Raw genomic sequence first — 18932 nt, 5'->3', positions numbered from 1 at the left:
AGCAGACAACAGTCTGAGGCTCCACCGGCTTCCCACACTCCGGCCACTCACCAAGGGCCCTGACTGGCCTCGGAGCTGCCACAGGACCCCTCAGCTACAGCTCGGGGCCGCAGGAGAAGGGGCCGTGCAAGCCCTTCCCTTGGGGCAGTAGCAGGGGTATGGGGGGGCCACTGAGCTGAACACCTGTTGCTGGTTTTTTAAACAAATTCCCTTTGTGTTCCAGAAAATATTTTCAGAGCCCGGGAGCTTGTCCATGGCCACCATCACCAAGCTTCGCGAGAGCTGCAGGGCCAGGCTGCTGGCGCAGGGCTGACCAGGACCCCTGTCCGCTGTCACCCCCGAGGCTTCATTTCCAGAGCTGACGTTTCCTGCTGTTCGGTGCCGGAGTACTTGACGTCTGTACACTTCGTTGTGAATGTTTTTCAAGACCGATTTAAAATTATGTCCTCTGTAACTCAATTATGGGCTATGAAGTCATGGATTTCTAGAAATGTATTTTTACTTGAGATCTTGACCTATAAAATGTGAGATGTGCATATTTAATAAAGCACGTGAACACCTCCGAGTTTGTGACCATCAGCTCACCGGCTGATTGAAAATGAAGACCAAACCCGCAAACTGTCACTAGTGTTAACGCCAAATCCCTTCCTTTCTGTGCCACCGCATCTACGTGAGGTCTGTGCACACAGCACGTGATTTCTCTTTAGAAAGGTAATTTTTAAAAACTGATTTTTGAAATTATTGTATTACATAAAGCAGACAGAGGTGTGTAAGCTTTAGGGAATGGCAGAGTCTGACTTGGGCCCACGAGTGCTCACGCAGCCACTGTCACCCTGGATCCCTGGAGGGAGAAGCCCCAGTGAGACCCCCTCTTCCTAACCCTGACCCTGTCTCCCGGCCCTGACGGTGGCGCTGCTGCTGGCTGCTGAGAAATCCCACTGCCTGGGCAGGCTGAGCCCTGCATGGGGCAGGTGGGGACCTAGAACAGTGTCACCTGTTGAACACCGTGGGCAGTGGCTGGTACCCCTCAAGGTACCTGGGCGACTTCTAGCCCAGCCGCGGAGGCGCCTCCCTTCCCCCACGGTCCCAGAGGATGCCGGCCTGGGACCGAACTTCCCACACAGATGCGCTCATCAGGAGGAAGTGGTGGCGTGGGCGGGTTGCCAGAGCTTGGGGAGTCCCCGAGGCTGCCCCCACGGGGCAGTCAAGTGTGGGGTCACTTGTGTGGGGGTGGCGGTTGCCCAGCGAGGCCGGACACACACCGGCCGTGGGGCCCCAAGCCGCGCTCCTTGGCCGGCAGCTCCAGGTGGGAGCGTCGGGGACACCCGGGCCCCAGGGCTCCCGGCAGGCAGGCTGGCTTCAGCCTCACCAGCAAGGTGCACAGATCCCCGAAAGGCACAGGTCTTTGCTTAAAAAGCAAAGAGGACAATAAACCTGAGGCCCAGCTCGTGCTCCGAAAGCTCTGAGCGCCCTGCTGGCCGCCTGTGCTTTGCAGTGGGGCCACAGGGCTCCAGGTCGGTGCCCACAGGGGAGCCCCCACGGCCCTCCTCCCACTGGCGGGGGCTGTTCGGTCACCACTGAGGACCTACCTCCAGACACAACTCCTGTCAGTCCTCCAAGTTACCACCCAGAAGACCTACCGCGACACCAGCTCTCTCAAACGCTGGGGGACAGACGCCTGCCGCCTACCGTGTGTCCCACTGAGACCTCTGGCGGGAGCGGACAGAAGCACAGAGTCCAGACAGAGAAAGAAAGAGATGTTTTATTAGCATTTGTTACAGCAACGCGTGACGTGAAGGGTCGTCCGTGCACAGCCACCCGAGCGGCAAGCGGGTAGCGCAGAGCGTGACACCCAGTATTTACACGAGTGCAGAACAGGATCACCCCGAACCTCAAACAGAAGACTGAAAGTCACTTTACAAAAAGGTAAATAAAAATAACACCCATTTATCTATTTAAAAAAAGTGCCAGCTCTTGAGTGGCAGAGCGCGGAGAGGACAGAAGGGCCTGATGCCGCGGGGGCGCCGGTGCCCTAGTACCGAGCTGTGCGCCGCGGGGGCCGGGCCCGTCCTGGCTTCTAAAGCTTCATTTAAGCGTTCCAGATTTTCACCTTTTGGAGTACTTCTGTTTCTAGATCTTCTGAAGCACAAGCCTAACAAGTAGCCAGCCCTCCTCAGCCCTAAGACCAGGGAGCACCTCACCTTGGCGAGGCTTCAACCTCAGTCAGGAACGAAGAAGCCAACAGCAGAATCTTAAAGAGCCAAGTAATAGTGGAGCCGGTGCCCATGTAGGGAAGCACTCCTCCCTCCCACCTGAAAGTTCTACTTTGGTAAATATTAACGTTTTAACCATTAGCAAAATATTTAACCCAGTTAGCAAAATTAACACCGTCATTTCAATACTCTTGTGCATAGTAAATGTTGCAAGATGAACTTCACATCGGATAAAGCAGATCTGAAAATCAGTTTGCAAGAAAGCGTGCCGCCCTCCACGCCAACCTAAGCTCAGGGGACGAGTGGAGGCCCGGAGGTGGCGGCCGGCCCCAGCTGTGGCGGCCCTGCTAGATCGTCTGGTAGCCCGCGTGGCTCCTCTTCCTGCCGATGAGGTAGGCAATGAGGACGATGAGGACCAGCCCCGCCAGGGCGCCGCCCACGGCAATGGGGATCAGCATGCTGTTCTCATCCAGCTGGCACTCCTCCACTAGGAGACACGGGGCAGGGGGCCATGCTCGCGGCCACGGTCCCCACGAGACCTCACACGGGCTCTCCCCCCCTCCCCCCAGCCTGGCTCGGTTCTAATCAATTACTGCTTGGACACAGTCAGGACCTCCGGGCCCTCCGGACACAACACCCCACCTCCTGCCTTCACGGCTCGGGAGGACAGGCACCATCCCACGAAACGACTACCTTTGAGCAAATGGCGCCTTGGGTTCGCATCTGTGAGCTGCCGGGTCTTCCAAAGGCAAGGTGATGCGGGAAAGGGAGTTTGCTCTAAAAATCTCTGAGACTGGGAAAGGGGACCCCCACCCCCATAAACTGTCCTTGCAACCCAGAAATGATTAAATATCCAAACAGAACTGCAGTCTGCAGACCCCGTGCAGTCTCCCCCAATGCTACTCACCAGACCCAAACTTGTCACCTTGCACCTGGAAAGCCTGGACCCACACTTTGAATATATTGACAGAAAAGGCCTCCGTGACCTCCAAGCGCTCCTCGGCGTTACACTTGTATGAATTCCCGATGGTGGCCTGCAGTGCCCTCAGAGAGCTGTTGTCCGCCTGGAAGGTGGGGTCTGCAAAGGCACATTGAGAGTGAGTGCTCTGGGACTCCTGCACGGGCAGGTGAGATGTGGGGGCCTTACCTCTGGCGTCAGGGACAGTCATATTCAACTGGACTCCTTGCAGGAAAAACTGGCTAGTATTTGGGTCCTTAAAGAGAAGAAAATAATCCTTAACCACTTGCCAAACTCACATGTTTACCATCAAACCTAAAGGATCATCTGGTAGTAAATTTGACTCCTGCAGTTCTAGCTTCAGCAAGAAGCCGTGGAACACGCAGTCTGTAATAAAAGTCATCGCATAAATCCCGAGAACACAGATGCTGACTTGTCCTCCTAGACCTTTTTACACAATCAGACTCTGTTAAAATAGCGACTGAAGGAGCCATGTTCTAAAAAATCAAACTTTTTCCAAACGTTGGCACTTTAGGAACGTTAATGTAAACTTTATCAGGAGAAACTAGACTGTTAATCTGCAGCATCATAAACACGGGCAGAGGGCAGTGCCCGAGGCGGAGGCTGGGCTGAGCACAGTGGGGCACGGACAGCGATGGTGGGCACGCTGCAGGTGCCCCCTGACACCTGCTGCATAAAGGAAACCAACGGAGGTGTCCTTAATGAAAATGGGGGACTGAGGGTCCAAAGCACTGATGGAAGAGGCAGGTGGGGAAAACAGACTCCGTCGTCCTCACTGGGGCAAAGCTGTGGGTTCTGGCACCTTCACTGATTCTCCGTGGGGCTGGGGCATAGTGTGCGGGAGCCGATGGTGGGAAGCCATGGCCAGATGCGGGCTGTGGCGCGAGGTGGCGCGGGCACGAACCCTCACCATTCCAAACTGGAAGAGCAAGGAGTGGATGCGGCTGCTCCGGAGATCCAGGGTCACCAGCTGGGCGCCACAGCTCCCTGTGGCGCTCGTGTTGCTTGGGTCGATGCTGAACAGTCCGCTGACGGTCTGAGGAGGAAAAGCAGACATGTTACCCAAGTTCCTTTTCGCGCCCCATTTCGGGTCCTCCACGCTCTGGAAAAGCCAAAGTGACCTCAAAATGAGAACTTCAAGGCTTCTATCATTTTAACCAAAACCAGGAGGAGGAAAACACCCAAAGTGCAGACTTCTGGGTTCCAGAACCATCTTCCCTGCTCCTCCTGGTTGCTACTTTCACGAGGACATTACACTCCCACCACAAGCACCTTCCCTGTCACAGCCCACAGCCCCCATCACCAGCAGGGACAAAGGAAAAGCATAACAATGAACACAAAAGTTGCGGTGGTAAAAGTTTAAGCAGAATTTAACATTCTCTTAGGGGCCGATAAACTCGTCCAGTAGAGCAAGTCCCAATGACACGGGCCATACAGAAGACAGCAGCCTGGCTGTGTGCGCCAAGAAGCTAATTACAGGACAGGCCCCACAACCCGCTCTCTCAGATTTATGAGAGGTGTGCACATGCACCAGCGCCCTGACGCACGGAGATGGGTCCCCAGGGTCAAACCTACCGTGTTGTCCCTCTTGCTGTAGGTGACGTTCAGCTGTAGCCCCATGCTGGCCAGCAGGCAGGTCCCATTGGCGCCGCTCACGTTGTACTTGTGCACGGAGGGGCTCTCTGGCGTGGGGGATGGTGAAGGGCGGGGAGGCGGTGGCGGTGCAGTCGTCGGGAAAGGCCCATCTTGCTCACAGCGCGTCTCTGGAGGGACAAGTGGGAAAGGAGGCAAAGTCCTAGTTCCTCAGGGCCACCCACCGGAAGCTTCGGCCACCCCAGGCTCACCGTGAACCCCAACAGTCTCTCAGCTGGCCACACCCGCAGAACGGGATCTCTTGGCCTGTCCGAGGACCGTGCATGCCAGCCCCCCTCCGGAACTATGGGGCAGCGGCCTGCTGTCCCACAGGGCCATCCCCACTCCTGCCACCATACCGCGGCTCTGCCTGGAGTGTCCTCCAGCTCAGCCTCTGGGCAATGCTGCCTTCACAGAGCTGTCCCCTTATGCAGGACAAACCTTTCTACTGAAGTAAACACAACCTGAACCCCATCACCTGCTGCTGGGACAGTCAGCTACACACCACTTCAAACGGCAACAATTCAAGACCCTCTGTGAGGCTGCACACTAGGCATGGTGCTGGAGGTCCCACCGATGCAGGCGGGACACACACACACACACACACACACACGCACACACCAGGACAAAGCTAGTGCCATCAGCAAGGTGCTCGTGGGAGAGAAGCCCAGGAGGCCTTTACAGGGATGAGTGTCAGGGGGCAGTCCCTGTAGGACAAGACTGGAGCTGAGACCAGCCAGGTCCAGTGAGCCAGCTGCTCTGAGCTATTCAGAGCAAGGGGGTTGGTACACACACCTGCACCCTCCTGGAGACAGAAGGCCCAGGAAGTGTGAGTGAAAATTCCTAAGAAAGGGATGACAATCCAGGAGTGAGGGAAGTTGGGGCAGGACAGGCCTTGGCAGGAGGACATAGTGGGGGGGGCGGGGAGAGGGCACATGGGGGGAGCACAGGGGGGTAGGGGGAGTGAAGGGGGGCACACGGGAGGGGGGAGGGGAGAGGGCACACAGTGCCCCCAGAGAACATGCCCAGGAGTTTAAGGGTCTCCGTCTCTCAAAACTTGACCTACTATGATTGCTTAGAACAAAAATTTACATTCAAAATCAAGGCAGACTGAACCAAGAGAGAGAAATGAACACTCCCTCAGATGCATACAGAACACACACCTGCCTCCCACGTAACATCCTAAAACACCTAGACCCACAGCACCTCCAGGAGACCATCATCCCCAAGTTAAGCCCTCTGTCTTACTGCCCTGTTTCTGTGGATGATCAGCATTCACACGATTTCTGTCCAACTCCCACCTCTCCCCACTTCAGCTAGCCTGGGCCATGGGAGCTGGCCCACCATACCCAGTGCCGTGGATGTGGAGCCCACGGGGAAGCTGCCGGAACTTGCTCCACTTTAAAAGGAAACTTTGCCACCATTTCCTCCTGGGGGGGGGGGGCAGGGGAGAGATGGGAAAGGTCACCCTGCAGGGCTGTGACATGGAAGTGATGCCACACCTCTGGGAAGTTCACTCACTCAGTGTGCCTTCACACAGCGCAATCACAAACAGTCAAATGCTTTTCTAGACGGAAGGTAAAGATGGAAAAAAGGCAAGATAGTGTGGGTGTGCCTCTGGGCTCTTGGTGGAGGAACAGCTGCCTGAGAGGTCCCCACCCAGGGTGTGCTGGCCACACTACCCGCCTCCTCCCTGGGGCTGCAGGCTGACGCCGTAGCCACACCTTTAAGAACAGCCTCACCACTGCTTTCCAAGCTGTTACAGAACAGGACCTCATTAAATGTGCAAAACCACATCAACACAAGGTGGCTTCCAAATCCCAGCCTAGATGGGCACGTGGCATGCATGGGGAGAGTGACGAGCACCTGTACACACGACCTGCTGTTCTCATAAGGCAGGCTGCGAAGTGTCCACCTGGGAGCACAAATGGTACAGTCAAGTGTAAGGACGAGTGCCTGCCCCCTTCCCTCCCTTCCCAAATGCAGATGGAGAGCCCCACCCTGCGCAACCTGTCCCCCAGGCAGACGCTGCAGCGAGGAAAGCACACGGAGGATGCACTCAAGTGTGCTCAGTGCATCCTCCGTGTGCTTTCGTGTGTAATCGGCCCTGGGAAGACCGGGGACCCCAGGAGAGCGCAGGCTGCATGTCCCGCCAAGGCTCCCCTCCTCAGGATTTTCAGAAGCTTCTGGAGGCCCCCAAAGGATCTGCCAGCGACCAGCTTGAGGAGCCTGCGTGCTACAGTTACAAGGAGTCTCCAACGGAGTGCAAGGAGAGTGGCGTTAGCACTGCTTTACTTTACTCCTTTCCTTTACTTGAAGCTACCCTGGCTGTTGTTCCTAAGGGAGAAATATTGCCAAACTGGGTGGAAAGCAAGCTTGGGACCAGCCATAGTAAAAAGTTCCTATTTTGAACTTCTAACGGTCACAGAGGCAGCCACAAGTGCCCACACATCAAATCTTGAAGGCACAAAGATGAATAAATACGAATCCTCTGCCAAGCCATCAAAGTCAGGTGTCTGCGTGGGCCGGGGGCTGGAAATCCAATTCCCGGGGACACAGCGTGGACATGCTCACCGGCTCCACCTCAGCCTGCGGGGACGGCTGTGCCCAGCCCGCTCCATGGAGATGACCACGTGCCCCTCACAGACCTTGGGGAGAGGCTGTCCTCGGAACCTGCCTTCGTCAACCAAACGGGAAGCCAACTCCAGCAGCCTGGCCTTGTGCTTTCTCAGAAGCTCTGGTGTGTCAGTACCTGGTGTTTCTCAGGGTAGTGCACGGGTAGGGGCACAGGGAACCAAGGCCCCACGACAGCATAGAAGAGCGAGGCCACAGAAGCCTGAGCCAACCCCCGCAGCTCATTCTGACTTTCCAGGGGCATTTGTGGCCAAAAACTTACCTATTTCTGAAAATGTGTTTATTTAACAATTCTTTATTGTCAATCCACGACTAGAACAGACTACGAGAATATAAAATATACTTAATGTATTTGATTTGACAGGGAACCTTTTCTCTGAAGCTTTCAATTTAAGTGACCCAGAAAAAAAAAAGTACCTAAGAACCAGAGGAATGAAATTAGCACAAAAGGAGATAAAAAAAAACAAATGGCTCAATTTTAACAGAAACCAAGTATTTTAAATGTGAATGATGCTGCCATGTAGCATGTGTGCTCAGTTACAACAAATCTCCTCCTTGGAGGGGGATACACGGGTCCCTCTGATTGCAAACCAGGTCAGAAACAGCACAACAGATAAAAGTGGACGTAGTAAGCCGCTGGCAGGCTGGGGGGCTCTCTACAGACCAGACCCCAAGATCACAGCTGGTTGAGTCAAAGTGCACAGCTGGGCTTCGAGCACAGCTCAGGTCACGTCAGCAACTCCAGCTGACCCTTCAACAACGCTGACCCCCATGGATGAAAATCCATGTTAACTTTGGACTCCCCAAAACCTTAATTATTAAAACTCCACTGCTAACCAGAAGCCTTAGCAGTAACACAGTCTATTAACACATATCATGTATTCTTACAGTGAAGGCAGAAAAAAACAATCACAAGAAGACATTTACAGTTTTGTACTGCATTTACTGGAAACATCCAAGTGTGAGTGGACCCACACAGCTCACACTGGTGCTGTTCAGGGTCTGCTGAAGTATTTCTGGGGACAGCTCGGCTCCTGCCCACAGAGCGAACGCCCATTCTGGAGCCCCTCCCTGCCCAAGTGGTTGCTCTGAGAACTCCCCCAATCACTGGGCCTGGACCTAGGCCACTGGAGGACCACATCCCACGAAATAAGAAGTCACAGGGGGTGGGTGGGTGGTGTGTACACGTTTGTGGCAGGGTAGAGGGAGTGGGGAGCAGTCCCTGGAGCTTGGGGCATGGATTTGTTTTTTGCAGACTTCATTTCTTATCACTCCAAGTAAAGACTGATCAGTGGAATTACAGACGATGTTACCTGATAGTGACAGGAGCCCAAAAGCCCTATGAGGACTCCTTCCTGTCCAGGGAACACTACGCAGACATGCCGTGACCTCACCACACCCTCCAGCCTGCCACAGGGATGTGCCAACTTGTACACGATATTCTGTGTAACTCCAGGACACCTCTTATCCCTCCTCTTCCCAGCAGATTTCCTGAGAGTGCCCTAGTGTCTTTAAAAAGCAGCAAGATTCCTTTCCAAAGCACAGACATATCCGTAGAGGCAGATTTAACATAACATGAAAGCAAGCTTTGGTGAGAGGGACAACCACGAACAAAAGAGGAGGTGGGGACTGAGGGTGAGCTTAGTGACCAAGCTTCGGACCAACAACTCACAGGACACAACAGGTGACTGCCCACAGCAGGCTCAGAGTGACCCACCACCAGGGCAGAAGGCCAAGCCCCCAGGTGACTGTGTAGGGGCTGGGGCGGGAGCCTCTGAGGATGGGGGTCGGTGGCTGGGTCTCAGGTGTAGGGACTGCTTCACTGAATGCATCTTTCCCCCGTGGAGTCACACACAGACATTCCTCCACTAGGAAAGCAACGCATGGGGAGCTGACGGTGAGGGGCTGTGTGCGCGTGGGGAGCTGATGGTGAGGGGCTGTGTGCGCGTGGGGACGGGGGTTGGGGAACTCCGTGAACCTAAACCTCTTCCAAAAGATAAACACTATTTTAAAAAAGTGATAAACCTTAAAAAAGATTAGCATTTCCGTACTGTCACGATCTGATCTTAGGCCAGAAGCTGGAGCCCTGTTCTGGGCACCACACCGCTCAGAGAAGTCAGACAGGACAGGCCCATCTCTGTGCTCAGAAGCTTTCCAAGCAGAAGAAAACAAATCATGAAAGTGAGGAGCTATCCTCTACAGCCACCCTGAGGCCCGGATGGTAGTGAGGTCACTGCACTATTATTTCCCAATGCCTCTGACAGTTTTTGCTCTTCCCTTCTGCTCGAGGCCAGAGGGAGAAGACTGAGGTGTTCTGCTGGGGACGAAACCCAGCTGCTTGGAGACTCATACCTGTGAGTGTCAGCTGCTGAAGCACTTAGCGTGGCTGTAACTTCCCCACCCCCGCAGTCCCTCCCCCACTCGGGGAGGTGGGTGCTAGCGTGCACACCTGGGCCTGTGCACGTGTGCGTGTGCACACACACACACAGCTCGCCACACAAGGGGGGTACTAGAGAGGGCTGGTCCCGCTGGTCTCCTCCAGAGCTGCTCCAGCTCACACAGACCTGCCTTTGTGCCCTGTGTATTGCTGCTGGTTGTGTCTTCCCAGTTACAGACAGCAAACGTTCTAGACTTTGTGGCTGTCTGGTGTCTGTGCACACCCGGCTGTGCCAGTATGAATGCAAAAGCAGCCATAGAAACAGGTATACGAATAAATGAGGCTATGTTCCAAGAAAACTTTAGTTATGGACACTAAAGCTTGACTTTCATGTAATTTTCATGTGTTGTGAAATGTTCGACTCCTTTTAACCTTAAACTGATAAGCACGGAAAAACCACGTTTAGCTTCCTGGCTATACAGAAGCGGAGGTGGGCTGCACAGGGCCTTGCGGAGGGCACAAATGCCTCTCAGGAGGGCTGTATCCAACCGCACAGGGGTCCGGCCGGCCCATTGGGCCCATCAGCACCAGTAACTCAGTGCAAATCAGCCACGCAGCCAGCAGTCACCTGAGTGTTCCAGCCACACTGCTGGGGCCGCTGAAATTGAAGGCTCACAAAAGCATGGCTAAACACCGAAAAGGAAAGGCAAGTTCTCTAAGACAACCAAGCCCCTCACCCTTCTGGAAAATAACAGTGATCTGTGAGCTGACTGGCAGGACTGGGGAAGAGAACTTTCTTCAGTCCTAGTTGAACGATAACACTCCTCAGTATTTACTCTCAGCCAGGCACTGACATAAACACCATGTATAAATTTCCTTTTTAACTCTAAGAACCTCCTAAAACAGACTATTATTTTTACTCTACAAAGGGAGGAGACAAGAGACTGACTACCTTACCCAAGACCACAGAGCTAGGAGGGGTCTGGAGCCCTGTCTGTCGGACCCCAGAGCCCACCAGTGGAGCTGAGCTGGCAGGTGCCTCCCTGAGGAGTCATGACCACCCCCCCACCCCCCCCCCCCCCCCCCCCGCCAACCTGCCCAGAAAGGCATTCAGGTCCTTCTGCCATCCACCCCCGGGCCCGTCAAGCTGGACAGAGGTAAGCCTAGGTCTTGGTGAAAAGACAGCTGGCTTGAACTGGAAGATTCTGTGACCCTGACCTCATTAGCTTCCCAACAAAGGAAGACACAGAGAGTTTCAACTGCTTTTCCCTTTTACCCTTTTAAAATCAGTGTTTGTCCTACCTCACCTAAAGAGATCACCTCCTTTCAAGAGAAAAACATGTTTGGTGGGCAGTTCAAAGGTGTGAGTTGCACGCAGTCCCCCACCGCACAAATGCTTACTCACACACATCTTCCTCAGGCACAGGCTCACAGCCACGCTTGCACGCACTGAGCTGGGCCTGGGCACCAGGGCCACAGGCAGTGTCTTACCTTCCTTGCTAAAGCTACTGCTGGCAAGGTACGCCTGGATGGTGGCATCATGGAGCGTGACAGTGACGTTGTGCATGTGGATCTGGTTGTTGCTCACACATCTGTATTTTTTATTTATGTCTGCCCTGATGTCAGTGGCAGACTCCACAGTCTTGATTTCTGTATTTAAAAAAAAAAAATCAATTTTTAACTATGTGAAGTACTTAGTTAAAATTTTAGGCCCTCTCCAACCCGATTTTCTTAACTTTGTAACTGGTCGGTTTGGGTTCTTACCCTTGGAGCTTGCGTTGGGGAAAATCTGTGTGTCAGACAAGTTATAAATAAAACCCATCAGCTGAACACTGTAACGGGTTGCATTTCTTGTGAAATTGAGGGTCAGTCTATGTCCTCTTCCGAAACCAATCACGAGACTGGGGGCAGACGCGTTCTCTTCACCACAGGAGCTGCTGCTGTTTAACACTGCTGCATCAGGTGGTAGGTCGAAGGTCACATTCTAGAACAAAGGACACACACCCAGTCAGAACACAAGCCACTAAAGCGATTCAGATGCGCCAAGGAAGACCTTCAGGAAGAGGGACATCAGCCCCCCACCTCAGAGGCTGCAGTGAGCACATTCACCTCCGACATCGATAAAAACATTAGTAAAGTCAGGATTATGTGTCAGTACAGACTGAGAAATAATTCAAGTGTAAGACAAAGCGGACAATTAACATAATTTTAATTTGTAGCATTTTTAAACTAAAGTGATCTTGGTTAACTGAAATAATTCATATTGGCCTTCAAGTGAGCTATGTATTTATATTTGAGAAAACCATCACTACTCGTGTGCTATAAAAATGTTTAAAGAGTATGTCTCTTCATGGGACCCACGGTAGCTACATGTGTAATCAGCATAAGGAACAAACTTGTCAAATCCTAAATTGCACACCTGAAGCTAATGTAACATCGGGTATCGACTGCACTTAAAGTCTCTTTAAACAGAGAAAAAGATGTTTGCTGCAGAACTGTTTGAATTTACCATTACAGACAAAACTACAGAACCACCGGGTGACCCCGGAAACGAGCAGGACCGGCTAAGTGAGCCGCAGATAAGCTGCTCCTGAGACGACAGAACTCTTCGAGGTGACAGAGACCAACATGGTGGAGAAGAGTAAGGCACATAACAGCACGTGGGCAATCCCATCTGTGTAACATAATATATGTCCAAATGATATTTAAAAATCCAAACACAAAACAAGTAATGTAGCAAGGACAACAAAAATGTTTGGACGAGTCTCTGTAACTTGAGACACTCCTGCGGGACGGAGCCTGCCCGTTTCTCTCTGGTCTGGAATGTGACCATGTTTACGTGGAGGCCAGATGGGGCCTGAGCACCTGGCACAAAGTCCAGGGGCCCCACCACTGCCCTGTGAAGTGGGCAAGGAAAAATGGTGGTTTCAACAAAGAACTAAAAACAAAATTTGGTTTAGAGATACATACAGGAGTAAATGTGAAAAAGAAGCATGATGTCCACTAGTGGGTAACTGACAAAGAAATACAGATGCAGCTTACTTGTTAGGAATCTAATAAATTCAAAAAACCCTTTCATCCCGTAGAAGTGCAAGTTATTTTAAGAAAACAATGAAGGGCATTTTGGACGAGTACAGCCTGCAGCATTGCTCAGCTGTTTATATGCAATTCCTGGAGCCTAGTGGTTTATCCAAAGCAAATTCAACACATCAGGAAAAGTGTATTCACACCGCTGTGCCCTGAGCACGAAAGTACATCAGAAAACAGAAAACAGGAGAGGCTCCAACACATGAGGCTGATCGACATAACACTGCACTGTGATCACAAAAAGTAATCGTGAGGAAAACAAGGATTACACTCATATAAAACCGTTAAAGCAGGGGGCGCCTGGGTGGCTCAGTCAGTTGAGCATCTGACTTCGGCTCAGGTCATGATCTCACAGTCTGTGGGTTCGAGCCCCGCATTGGGCTCTGTGCTGACAGCCTGGAACCTGCTTCCGATCCTCTGTCTTGCTGTCTGTCTGCCCCTCCCCTGCTTGCATGCCCCCTCCCCTCTCTCTCCCCCAAATAAATAAACATTAAAAAAAATTCATAGAACAGCAAGAGCAGGGCATAAAATGGTTTACATATCTGACTGCACCTTCAGTATATACAGTAGCATAGGCTACTGATGAGCGGAGGAGGATACTACTATGGCACAGGGGAACTGTGCTACGGTGAGGTCATTTCTCAAACATTTATTTGAAACGATAATAACAAACATCTTCACACACACCACACCCTGCATGAAGGACCTTGGTGCTTCCTACCGTAGGACCGTTCCTGGTATCATAGCTGGTCACGAAGGCAGCAGAGAAGTTGGCCATGATGCAAGCCGTCCCATTGCCGTCCGTCACCACAAACGTGGCCGCCGTGCCATGTAGGAGGCCTGCTAACTCCAGGAAAGACAGAAATATCCAAACAAGGTTTTGAAAATACAACTGGGCGCTTCTGTGGTCTCTAGCTGTGGCAATAATGGACTTTATTAGGAAATATTACTGTGCTGCTTACAAGATCGAGATGTGGGTTACCGAGGCTGGGTTCAGCTGGGCTGTCTTTCCTGTCCCTCTTAGACAGGATCCTGGAAACGTTAACTCTAAACCCACTAGTTAGTCTGCCCACCTGACCAACAGCTCTTTAATGCCTGATGTCAGGGTACTGACAGGGAGGTCACATGTCAGTTTCCGGGTCAACCTAGGCACATGCTGCTCTGCACTCAGTCCTCAGAGGGTCTCTGGAAGATGTACCAGGGTCCCGGAGGCACAACTCAACCTGAATACCGATCTTCCGCAGAAGCCCATGGGAGAACTGGGGAATCTTTTGCTGTGGTCCTAAACTATTTAAAGTTAGATCTCTTGTTACTTCTCATGGACCGCTGGTGTGGCAAGAAAAGCCACAGACTCACAGATCCGAGTCCTTCGCCAAGTTTCAGAAACATCCTTAAAAACCAGTGATTCAACTGAACCTAGACTTGGCTGCACGTCAGGCCATCAGTCAACTCATCTAGGCAGGGCTGCCACATCCCTGAAGGAAGGGACAGAATGAAGCTCTCATGGGTCCCTCCAGCTCAACAGTGATGGTGGCTAGCGATTTCCTCTTCAAATTCTCAGGGCCAGAGCCATCTCTGGCTTCTTGATGTCCTATAGCTCTGATGGGTTTAGCAGCGAATGTCATCCGACCACTGTGGTAGAGCAGTAGGTAATTTTCCCAAGCCACATGTTAGTACACTGTTCTTGCAACAAAAATGGGTGTTTTCACTAGTTCTGAAACCAAGAACCAGTCTGCCAGCACTGGGTGCCGTGGGGGTCAGAAGTGACGTGCCCTCTCCAGTGACATGTCTGCCAGTCCCTGCACACCTCTTCCCGACACTCCAACCACTCCAGGCATACATGTGACACAGGCACATTTTGAAGACACTCAGTACACACTCGATTAACTTTTCATTCTAAAATCCCTGCCCCCCAAAAAATAAATGACCCTAACGAACCCAGTTTATTACACTCTTGCGACTTTCACAAAATAAAATCTTTAAAGCCAACTACTATTCAAGCATAAAGCAAAAAGTAGCCAGAAACCCCACATACCTTCCCGTATTCTTCTGGTACGGGAAACACCAAAATCTAGGTTCACAGAGAAGCTGCTGCAGGAAAAAGCAGCAACCTATGGCAAACAAGAAACCTGTGCAGTTTCTGCCTGTTTTGCGAATTCTTAACCTATGCCCCTGAAAACTCAGGTTACACTAAAGGCAACTCCGATAAATGAATTTCCATTGTAAAACCTAGAGAAAATTCCACAGCTTGTTTTTAACTCAGTAAAGGATTTTAAAAACAGAGAAATCATCCCCGTGCCTTTGGAGAGGGATGGGTTAAGGGCACCAGCGGTTCAGAGAGGCCAGCAAGGTGGAAGCAGGCTCGGCAGGCAGAAGCAAGTGTGTGAGGGACGCTGACCCAGACCACGAGCGCACGGCTGCTACTCGCCCCCACCCCCCCACCCTGCCGCCAGGGCTCTCTCAGGCCTGAGATGCCCTCACATGGCTGTGGTTCTGGCCTGGCTGCTGGAGTTACTGTGTGACCACGCATGCCACAGACAGGGCAGGTGGCTGCCTCTCACAGGAGCACACACACAGCAGTTCTAATCAAGCTGCCTTTCCAGAAGTTAGTTCCTTAAGTCATTAACACCCTTTTACTGACTCCAAGCACTTCATTGGGAACTATTTCACGTTAAAGAACTTTTCAGTCACAGAACGTTTTCACTTAGTAAATATACTGAGGGTATGAGCTTTCAAAGTAAAACAAGTATTACAACAGCAAATTTAAAGTAAGTCTTACCAACACTAGATATCCACAATTATTCTGGAGGGGCCAGAAACTTTCAATTACTAAAACAAGAAACTTATCCCCAGAAGCCCAATTTTAGTCCGGAGAAAAACGTCTCTGGGAGCATCAGATCGCACACTTAGAAGAGAAACTTACGCATGCTGTCAGAAGCTGTCTGTGGCCCTCTAACAAGCTTGCTCCCTGGCCTGTGGCGGTCCATCCAGCACACAGGTGCGGACTCCATCATTTCTCCGGGGACCACATAAATGAGTAACTTCAGCCTATTCCTTCAAGGTACCCTCACCGGTAGGAATCCCCTTTTGACACAAGTACAGCTGTGGGAAGCGAGTCTGGTTCTGTTGCAGACTCCGCCACTCACTAGCTGTGTGACCTGGGGCCGGCAGCAGTCGCTGCCCTCGGTTTATGCGCCCACAGACCAGAACAAGCGTGCTGACCCCTCGGGGTCATGGGAGTATCAAAGGAGCCAGTGCACAGCAGCACACAGTACAGGGCAATAGCACTGGCTTTAATGCTCACTGACAGTATTTAAACAGAGCCATATAGACCTCACCCATCGAGTTCGTCACTAAACCCTCAGAACCTGACGGAAAATGTCAAATAAGTTATGTCACTTAACAAGCACTTGTTATGCACGTGTTACGTGCCAGGACCTGCGCCAAGCACTTTGCAGCTGATTCAACTATCGTGGCAACCTTAACAGGTAAACGCTACTGCGATTCCTTTTCACAGCTGTGGAGACTAAGGGACAGGGACCTAACTTGCTTAAGGTCACACAGCTAGGGAGTGCTGAGCAATCGGGAACTGAGTGCCAAAACTTGCTGAGTGAGTGGATACGTTTCAAATGACAAAATGCTCATTTTTGAAATAAAAGAAGCTGCCATCCAAAGGAACAAGTGAATACATTTCTTCGTTAAATTTTTTAGAAGAAATACTTCCTAGTTTGTCATTACTTGATTCTTTTAAATCCAGTATTTTTCTTTTTAATCAGTGACACATAACCACCTATGACTAAAGAAAGCACGTCCTTTAGTGGGAAGGAAGGTTCCTTCCCACACTCCGAATCACAGCCTGGAGAGACAGGCCATGAGCACGGACACTTCTAAAGCGTGGACATGGACGTGTGGTTAGGGACCAGCGCTACAGAACAGAGTCTAGGTAAGTGCCGAGCACTTACTACGTGTGAGGCCCAAGGTGGAAACATCATCACAGCACGACTGGAATGACGTTCCAGTGAAAGCTCACGCCATGCATGCGTGTAGTCACGTCCCGCAGATGCAGAGAGAAGGGAGGACGGACACTGCCTGGGACGTGTCTAACAAAAGAAGTTCAAAATCACAGGCCTCGAACATTTTGGTCTCAAACACCATTAAGAATTTGGTCACCAACCCGAGTAGTTAACAAACTTCCACAATCAACAGTCATGTTAACTAGACTAAGGGGAAGGAAGTCATCTAGTTGACACCAGTGGTTTAGAGTCCCATTACGCAATTACACTTCATCTCAAGTGTCAGACGGTTTCAGTTCACCCTGGTCTATGCTTTCTACCAAGTATTCAAACACAAAAGCAGCTTTAAGAAATGTCTAATTATTAATGAAGGAGGATTTAGTAATTTCGAAGTTTGAAATATGCTTTCAGGAAAGATGCTTTTTGGTAAAATTATACATCAAAATAAACATCGTTTTAAAAAGACCTAAATCCAAATTAATACGCCTTTCCTAAAAGCTGGATTTTAACTGAACATAAAACTTAGAAAGAGACAGTGGAATAGGGATTAGAAAGTTAACTACACGTACAATATGCCCAGCTACCGCCCCGCAGGGAGCTAAAGAGGTTTCTCTTCCCTTTGAGGGCGAGCTCTTCTAATACCGAACACGCTGCCGGCCGACACCGCCAAACCTGTTCCACCAACTCCTCTTGTAGCTACACTGCCAGGGAGGGCAGCTTAGGGTGTACCGAGGGAATAAGGTCACGCCTGGTGGCTATTCATGCAGCTCAGAGAACTCACTTTACACAACAGGCAAACAGGTGACATCCAAATCCACCCATTCACAGGCGCACAATTTACAGTAGAAAAAGACCTATTTCCAGAACCCCCGGGCAGGTGTGTACTGTAACGTGCATCCACATCGTGTGAGCTCGCGTGAGCTCCAGGAATTGTCTTCCGGATATTTCAAACTCTGCCTTTCGGATGATCTTCCCGTGTTAACTGGGAGCTGGGTGAAAGGGTGTGGCACCGCAGACAGGTTCACCAAGGGCATCTGCGCAGATTTAGGAGACGGCGCACATTCCTCTTTCTCATGAGACCAGAAAACGAGAACAAAACTCAGTCAATCGCACACCGAGCGCCCGCCGACCGCTCTGAGATCCGCACTGATGGGGTCCCGCGCTTTGACTCGGGAAGGGAGGCAGCGCTCCTGACGACCGACCACTCGCTAGAAAACAATACTGCCACTGTGCGGCCGCGGCTTGGGGCCGCCGACCTCGCACTGTACCCGCTGCGGGCGCTCCCAAATGTCACCCGAACCTGAAGTTCACAGCAAAGCAGCGCAGGGGACAGCACTCGCAGCCGTCCCAGAAGGGCAAAGTTAAAGCACAAAAGACATATTCTGAGCGTCCGGACCAACACGTCGCCCTCCTCCCTCCTCGGTAGGAGCCGTATCCCCCGGGGGGCGGGGGACAGAAGGACCACGCAGGTACCGCCGCCTCGGGCTGCACAGCTTCACTCGGTCTTCCGTGGCTAAACCACAGCCGTCCTGAAACCCACCAGGCACTTAGTTCCACCCTAATACCCGGAGAACGAGCTCAGTGGCCCTCAGCTGACATCTCGACCCAACTCCTCAGGCAGCGGCCAGAGGGCTCCAGGCCGGCCCCCAAGTGCCGACCTCCGCCGGGGCGGGGACGACTCGCGGGCCCGCTACCCCCCCAACCGGCTCCGCCCCGCATCGTCCGCGGCCGCCGGGTACCCCCGCCCCGAGTCCCCGGGGACCCCAACCCACGGCCCCCCTCCCTGCCCCGGCGTCCCCGGCCCCTCACCGAGCAGCAGCAGGAACAGAGGCCGCCGCCGGGCGCCGCCGAGGGCCGCCATGGGCGCGAGGGCTGCCGAGGCCGGAGCCGAGCGGGTCGAGGGCGGTTGGGCCGCGGGCGGGCCGGGGGCCGGCGTGAGGGCGGGGGAGAGTCCCGGGGTCCAGAAGCCCGGCCGCTGCGGCGCCCGCGGCAGGAAG

The 18932-nt window shown here is 52.3% G+C and overlaps 2 protein-coding genes across 3 annotated transcripts in view; one reads left to right on the top strand and one right to left on the bottom strand.

Annotated features, from left to right (window-relative positions):
- Nucleotides 1–2802, top strand: part of GRTP1 (growth hormone regulated TBC protein 1) — a 20841-nt gene extending 18039 nt beyond the window's left edge. For both annotated transcript variants that reach the window (XM_027065269.2, XM_053218137.1), the window contains one exon: nucleotides 224–2802. In XM_027065269.2, coding sequence (XP_026921070.1) covers nucleotides 224–313 — 90 coding nt within the window. In that variant the 3' untranslated portion in view covers nucleotides 314–2802. The remainder of the gene's footprint in view (nucleotides 1–223) is intronic.
- Nucleotides 1745–18932, bottom strand: LAMP1 (lysosomal associated membrane protein 1). The gene is made up of 9 exons (XM_027065263.2): nucleotides 18745–18932; nucleotides 13644–13765; nucleotides 11600–11819; nucleotides 11327–11485; nucleotides 4768–4955; nucleotides 4103–4228; nucleotides 3361–3427; nucleotides 3121–3291; nucleotides 1745–2700 (listed from the first exon to the last, which is right to left on the bottom strand). Exons 1-9 carry the CDS (start codon nucleotides 18794–18796, stop codon nucleotides 2561–2563), a joined length of 1245 nt encoding a protein of 414 aa, XP_026921064.1. The 5' UTR covers nucleotides 18797–18932; the 3' UTR covers nucleotides 1745–2560.

Source organism: Acinonyx jubatus, chromosome A1 (genome assembly GCF_027475565.1).
Source record: "Acinonyx jubatus isolate Ajub_Pintada_27869175 chromosome A1, VMU_Ajub_asm_v1.0, whole genome shotgun sequence".
Lineage (NCBI taxonomy): Eukaryota > Metazoa > Chordata > Mammalia > Carnivora > Felidae > Acinonyx > Acinonyx jubatus.
The sequence above is the reverse complement of the archived record's forward strand: the minus strand, read 5'-3'. Positions and strand labels throughout refer to the sequence as shown.

Coding starts and splice junctions, on each gene's coding strand:
- LAMP1 (XM_027065263.2), bottom strand. CDS start 18,796: ATGGCGGCCCTCGGCGGCGCCCGGCGGCGGCCTCTGTTCCTGCTGCTG. Junction 11,820..13,643: donor ATACCAGGAACGGTCCTACG/GTAGGAAGCACC, acceptor CCTTTGTTCTAG/AATGTGACCTTCGACCTACC. Junction 3,428..4,102: donor TGCTCTTCCAGTTTGGAATG/GTGAGGGTTCGT, acceptor CTTCTCTTTAAG/GACCCAAATACTAGCCAGTT.